General features: G+C 40.6%; 1 protein-coding gene across 1 annotated transcript; it reads left to right on the forward strand.

The window, feature by feature from the left end:
* Positions 1-1,267: 1,267 nt before the first annotated feature.
* On the forward strand, positions 1,268-3,046 carry LOC145861685 (equistatin-like). The gene is made up of 5 exons (XM_082964536.1): positions 1,268-1,304; positions 1,810-1,873; positions 2,518-2,649; positions 2,744-2,839; positions 2,923-3,046. Exons 2-4 carry the CDS (start codon positions 1,822-1,824, stop codon positions 2,821-2,823), a joined length of 264 nt encoding a protein of 87 aa, XP_082820662.1. The 5' UTR covers positions 1,268-1,304; positions 1,810-1,821; the 3' UTR covers positions 2,824-2,839; positions 2,923-3,046.
* The last annotated feature ends 3,865 nt before the right edge of the window (positions 3,047-6,911 follow it).

Here is a 6,911-nt window from a genome sequence, read left to right on the forward strand (position 1 = left end):
CCCTCATAGCCTGGTTCCTCTCTAGGTTTCTTCCTAGGTTCTGGCATTTCTAGGGAGTTTTTCCTATCCACCGTGCTTCTACACCTGCAATGCTTGCTGTTTGGGGTTTTAGGCTGGGTTTCTGTACAGCACTTTGTGACATCAGCTGACGTAAGATGGGCTTTATCAATCAATTTGATTGATTCGATTGATTGCATGTGACGCACAATCCAGCTACGCTCTGAAGATGCAAGTCTACATGGGCTAGGATGCAAGTCTACGTGAGCTGAGTTCTACCGCATGGGCTTTGTCCTACAGCAGGCCGGCAGCCTGGGAAAACGGGACACTATCGTTCATCACACCTTATAACTCTTCTGCGGTAAAATCTCATAACCCAACGAGTTATCTGCAACTACCGCCACAACATATATTTTCAGTGATTTATGTTCCATTTCTGCGGTACAGTTGATAACCATGGCTATGAATGCTAAGAAACCAACCTTACTGAAACACATGTTATTCCTATCACTCTCTATTGGCCTCGGCATACTCACATGGAGCCTCTCAGGATCCCTTGAAACTGGACCCATCTTCCTCTACTACTCTCTTCACTGCCTATGAAGATTCCTTCAGAGAAAATGACTCAAGTAAAAGTGTAAATCACCCAGTAAATATTACTTGAGTAAAGTTTTAAAAGTTTCAGCAAATATACTGAAGTATCAACATGAAATGTAATTGATAAAATATACTTAAGTTCAAAAGTAAAAGTATAAATCATTTCAAATTCATTATATTAAGCAAACCAGACGGCACCATTTACTTGTTTTTTTATTTGATTACGGATAGCCAGTGTCACACCAACTCTCAGACATAATTTGCAAAGGAAGCATTTGTGTTTAGTGAGTCTGTTAGATCAGAGGCAGTAGGGATGACCAGGGATGTTCTCTTGATAAGTGTGTGAATTAGACCATTTTTTCATTCCTGCTAATCATTCAAAATCTAACGAGTACTTTTGGGTGTCGGGGAAAATGTATGGAGTAAAAAGTACATTATTTTCTTTAGGAATGTAGTGAAGTGAAAGTTGAAATAAATAGAAGTAGTAAAGTAAAGATACCCCAAAATACTACTTAAGTAGTACTTTAAAGAATTTTTACATAAGTACTTTACACCACCAGCTAATGGCCGACATCGGGATCTCTTGTTGGGTTAATGAGGCAACTAGTCACACCTGTGACAGATCCTTTAAAAGGAGAGGTGGAAGAGGTAGACCATAACTCACAGACAACAGAGAGACAACCAGTGAATCCCTTGGAAGAGTGCAGAAGGTGAGCTTGTGATATTATTTAGTAGACTTGCTGCCTCTCAAATGGCACGTTAATCTTATGTGGCCCTGGTCAAGTGTAGTGCACTATATATGACCCCCCTGAATTTAAGAGCATAGACTAATAGTTACCTTTGTAGTGAATAGAAGTCTCTGTCAAGATCTAGTCTGCTTCCCCTTCCCTGCGTAGTGCACTGTGGGCCCTCGTCAAAGGTGGTTCACTACATAAGGAATGAGGAGCCATTTGGGAAGGATTCATATTCCTGTGTGCCAGGCTCTTCAACCACATACAATAGATTAGATGATACCTGAATTTTAGTGGAAGAATCGTAGCGCGCCGTGTTGCCGATACTCGCTTGTTGGGGTCCTCAGGACTGGGTTTAGCAATTGTTGCATAAGTTTTGTACTTAACACAGGGTTTCCTCAACCTCTCCTCTAGTACCCACAGCCATTCCAGATGATTTAAAATGCTCAACTAATCTCGCTCTTGTTCGCTCTCTCTCTCTCAGGAGACTATCACCATGGCGATATTGACCATCATTCTGCTTGTTAGCACAGCTTTTGCTCTGGGAGGTAAGAGTGATGTACCTCACACTTACTCACCAACATTTGAATAAAAACGTTAGTGGGTGTTGATCTGTCCTATTCACACACGTACGTATTAATGTTTTGTTTCATAACCAGTTGTCCCTTGGGCAGCCATTATCAACCGTGACACTGGAGAGAAGGTTGTCTTGCTCAAGGGCACATAGACAGATATTTTAACTTGACATTCAGGGATTAAAACTAGGAACCTTTGTGTTACTGGCCCAACTCTCTAACCGCTAGGCTACCTGCCACTCCTCTTGTTCCAGAGATGTATATTGGTGTCTAGATGCTGGACTGAGGTATTCTGATATGAATGGTTTGATCATTCAACTGGATGTATGATTGGATTGTCAGGAAGTAACACTGACACAACTTACCCCCACTTTCAGTCTTAGTTTCATCAGCTGTTATACAAAAGACAGAAACTGAATTGACTGCACAGGGCTTTTAAACAAGTAGCGCAATTTCAGTATTTAGCCAGGAAGTACCTAGGTTACATCTGAAATGGAACATATTCCGTATAAAATACTTCTGACCAGGGCCCATATGGGACGCAACCCAAGATTCCGGCATGCATGTGCTGCAATGTTATGTCCACATTACAATCAATCTATGTTACCTGTGTCCAGATGCTACGTTACGACCCATGACCCCCTGTGAGCGTGCTAGATATGCCGCGACACATGGCCCAATTGGAGCCTACATCCCCACGTGTGACGCCGCTGGACGATACACCCCTAAGCAATGTTCGGGCTCTACAGGTTAACACGGACGCACATATACACACACTAAATTCTCCAATTCAGTTGAATGTTACAGTAAATATTGTATGTGCAACATGTCTATTTCTGGTAGGTTACTGTTGGTGTGTGACCACTACTGGACAGAAGATTCAGGGTACGGAGACTCCACCAGGCACTGCTATCAACTGCTAGCAACTGTTCCACCAAGGTGTGTGTATATACATACTCATTCACTAAATGTTATTTCTTTGCAGCTGATTCTGGATGTTAATGTTTTTTGTCTAATTGTAGATGAAAGGCGTTGGAATGAAGTCTTTGAAAAGACGGACAGTTGTCTTTACTGTACGACAGGAACTGATTCACGCCCCATATAAATGCATGAAGAAATCCAGAGATTAAACTGTTGATTTACTTACTTTATTGTTGGTGTGATTATCTGAACCAGTCCATTTCTGGGAAATGGAGGAAGGAGTAGGACTGTATTACCGGCAGTTACAAGAAATGAAGGCAGTCAAATTCCACGTGACCATTTAGTAATTAGGCTTCTCCAAGCTCTGATGCTGGTGATGGTCATTAGTTGCCTGGTACTCAGCACTCTATTGTCCCTCTAATCACTCTGACATCAATGCAAATGTAAAACATTTCATGAGCTCATGTTGCGCAACATTTCTATAACCTATGCAATTGTCTGAGAACTGCCTCATGGCTTCTATTAGAAAGAGGATCCCATCAGCTTTCTATAGGTTAGATCTACTATATTTGCAGTACCAGTCAAAAGTTTGAACACACCTACTCATTCCAGGGTTTTCATCTAATATTTTCAACTATGACATAACACATGGAATCACATCTTAAACCAAAATATATTGAGATTCTTCAAAGTAGCCACCCTTTGCCTTGACAGCTTTGTACACTCTTGGCATTCTCTCAACCAGATTCATGGAATGCATTTCAATTAACGGGTGTGACTTAATTTGTGGAATTTCTTTCCTCAATGCGTAAGAGCTGATCAGTTGTGACAAGGTAGGGGTGGTATACAGAAAATAGCCCTATTTGTTATTTTAAGCCCAAGAACAGCTCAATGCAAAGAGAAACAGCCCATTACTTTAAGACAGGAAGGTCAGTCAATGCGGAACATTGCACTTAAAGAAACGTTCAAAGTTCTTAGTCTCAAAAACCAAGAGCTACGATGACTCATGAGGCTCACCACAGGCAAGGAAGACCCAGAGTTACCTCTCTTGCAGAGGATATGTTCAATAGAGATACCAGTCTTAGAATATGTGTTTCACAGAGTTCAAGTAAGACACCTCAACATCAACTGTTCGGAGGAGACTGCGTGAATCAGGCCTTCATGTTCGAATTGCTGCCAAGATACTACTTTCCGGAACAGACTATGGGAGGTGCACAGTACTACATGGAACTCTATTCCACATCAAGAAACTCATGCCAGCAGTAAGATTAGATTTAAAAAAACGGAGAAAAATACACTGAAGCAACACATGCATACAAACACACGATAACATACACACTACACCCATGTACGCTTGGATTTTGTGTTATAGATATGTGGTAGAGGCCTGAGGGCACACACTTAATATGTTGTGAAATCTGTTATGAATGTATGGTAATGTCTTTAAAATGTATAACTGCCTTGATTTTGCTGAACCCCAGGATGAGTAGCTTCTGCCTTGGCAGCAGCTAATGGGGATCCATAATAAATACTGCGTGGGCTGAGTCGTTTTTTAATAAAATATTTTAATTTTTTTTACTTTATTGAATATTCGAAACATACAATATACTTGCAGTGAAGCCGCTCAATAACTACATCATCCCAGTCGTCCAACAGATTCCCATTCAGAGCGACACACAGAAGCATCCAGGGTCAATTCTCTGCTCAAGGGCATGTTGAGCCCTCCGTGTGGCTCAGTTGGTAGAGCTTGGTGTGATTCCCAGTACAAAAAAAAATGCATGAAATGTATGTATTCACTACTGTAAGTCGCTCTGGATAAGAGTGTCTGCTAAATGACTAAAATGTAAATGTAATGTTGGCCGATCTACCACCAGGCCAAAAACTTGATCCCGAACCCTCCAAGATCCCCCCACAGTTCCCCAATAGCTGTCCCTCAACCATTCGAGACCCCTCCCACAGCCCCCCCAGGAAGAAAATAATAAAAAATACAATTAATTCCATTCCCCACCCCCAAGAACCCCCCAATGCACCAACAACCATGAGAATGAACTAAAGAGAGAAAAAAGGAAAAGACAGAAGAAAACAGCAAACAACAATGCAATTTAAAACAAAGGATATCAAGGACAATTAAATCATAACAGCAACGCCAACTGTAAATGTTTGTGTGCATGTCTGGCACTATTACATGTATGTGTTTATTTGAATGAGAGTGTGTGTATATGCATGTTCACAAACACTTGCACGGCATCAGCCTCAGGCAAACCGGCATTTGTTGTAAAAACACTGCCACTTAGTGTCATTCAAATGTACTTTTTTAAATGTTTTATTTGGACTTTTATCTTTGACCATCATTCTATCTCCCACACAGCAACTCCACTCCCACTTGTCTCCAATTCCACATACCAACCCTCAGCTTCCCTCAGCCCATCCCATGTATCTCTGCTGGCCACCCACTTCGGGTTTCCACGCAACACATATCTTTCAACTATGCTGTGATGTTTAACGTACAATATCAATCTATGTAATCGAATAGAATCCACAGATTGCGAGTTGAAGATAAATACTTTTACTAAGAGTTTTAGTATATTAGTAATTGACTGCATTTTCAGCCATTCCTGAACCTGAGACCAGAAACAGGCTACCTGAGGGCAATACCAAAACAAATGGTCTATTGATTCTGTATCCTCACAACAAAATCTGCAGAGCTTCGATGATTTTATTACCCAAATATTCAGCATTTTGTTGGTAGCAAGAATTCTATATAATCATTTTAGCTGAAAAGCACGAAGTCTTGAATCTTGTGTTTCATATATCAACTCAAATCTCTTCCCAACTATTTTGCAATCTGTATGGCGCAGTTGTCAACATCCTGGTCCTCAAATGAAACTGGTATACTTTCCTATTTATGCTATTTTTATTCCTCCGCAAGTTTTGATCCTTTATGTTGGGCAGACAGACCAGTTCCCTACCTCCTCCCGCTGCCACTTGCCTCCTCCATTTTTGGGGTAATGCTGTAATCAATTGGTTGTACTCTTGGATTGAGCAGACCTTTCCTTACAATTCTGATAACTCCATGAAGGCCATAATTCTACCATTCCAATTTACAATATCATTTATGAACAAAATACCCTGTTCAAACATATTTCCCATAAATACAGGTATTTTATCAACCAGCACATTTGACTTCAGCCATAATATGTGTTGTAATATTTGTTTTATCTTTTCAGGGGGGTGACATAGAAATTGTAGCCAGCTTTGCAATGCTTGTTTGAAAAAGAGAGATACTTTGAAAAAAGTATCATTTTCAATTAATCGAAAATGAGACATGGCAATCTGCACAAAGGCAAAATGGCCATTTTTAACCTGTTAGGGCTAGGGGGCAGTATTTGCACAGCTGGATAAAAAAATGTACCCGATTTAATCTGGTTACTAATCCTACCCAGTAACTAGAATATGCATATACTTATTATATATGGATAGAAAACACCCTAAAGTTTCTAAAACTGGTTGAATGGTGTCTGTGAGTATAACAGAACTCATTTGGCAGGCAAAACCCTGAGACATTTTCTGACAGGAAGTGGATACCTGATGTGTTGTATTACCTTTAAACCTATGCCATTGAAAAACACAGGGGCTGAGGAATATTTTGGCACTTCCTATTGCTTCCACTAGATGTCACCAGCCTTTACAAAGTGTTTTGAGTCTTCTGGAGGGAGATCTGACCGAACAAGAGCCATGGAACGATGATGGCCCATTAGACACCTGGCGCGCGAGTTCAAGTTGGGTACCCTCGTTCCAATACGTTATAAAAGAGAATGCATTCGTCCACCTTGAATATTATTCATGTTCTGGTTCAAAAAGGCCCTAATGATTTATGCTATACAACGTTTGACATGTTTGAACGAACGTAAATATATTTTTTCCCCTCGTTCATGATGTGAAGTCCGGCGGGCTTAGATCATGTGCTAACAAGACGGAGATTTTTGGACATAAATGATGAGCTTTTTTGAACAAAACTACATTCGTTATGGACCTGTGATACCTGGAAGTGACATCTGATGAGGAGAATCAAAGGTAATGGATTATTTAC

Source organism: Salmo salar, chromosome 18 (genome assembly GCF_965601325.2).
Source record: "Salmo salar chromosome 18, fSalSal1, whole genome shotgun sequence".
Classification (NCBI taxonomy): Eukaryota; Metazoa; Chordata; class Actinopteri; order Salmoniformes; family Salmonidae; genus Salmo; species Salmo salar.

Coding starts and splice junctions, on each gene's coding strand:
- LOC145861685 (XM_082964536.1), top strand. CDS start 1,822: ATGGCGATATTGACCATCATTCTGCTTGTTAGCACAGCTTTTGCTCTG. Junction 1,874..2,517: donor CACAGCTTTTGCTCTGGGAG/GTAAGAGTGATG, acceptor ACCTGTGTCCAG/ATGCTACGTTACGACCCATG. Junction 2,650..2,743: donor GCAATGTTCGGGCTCTACAG/GTTAACACGGAC, acceptor TATTTCTGGTAG/GTTACTGTTGGTGTGTGACC.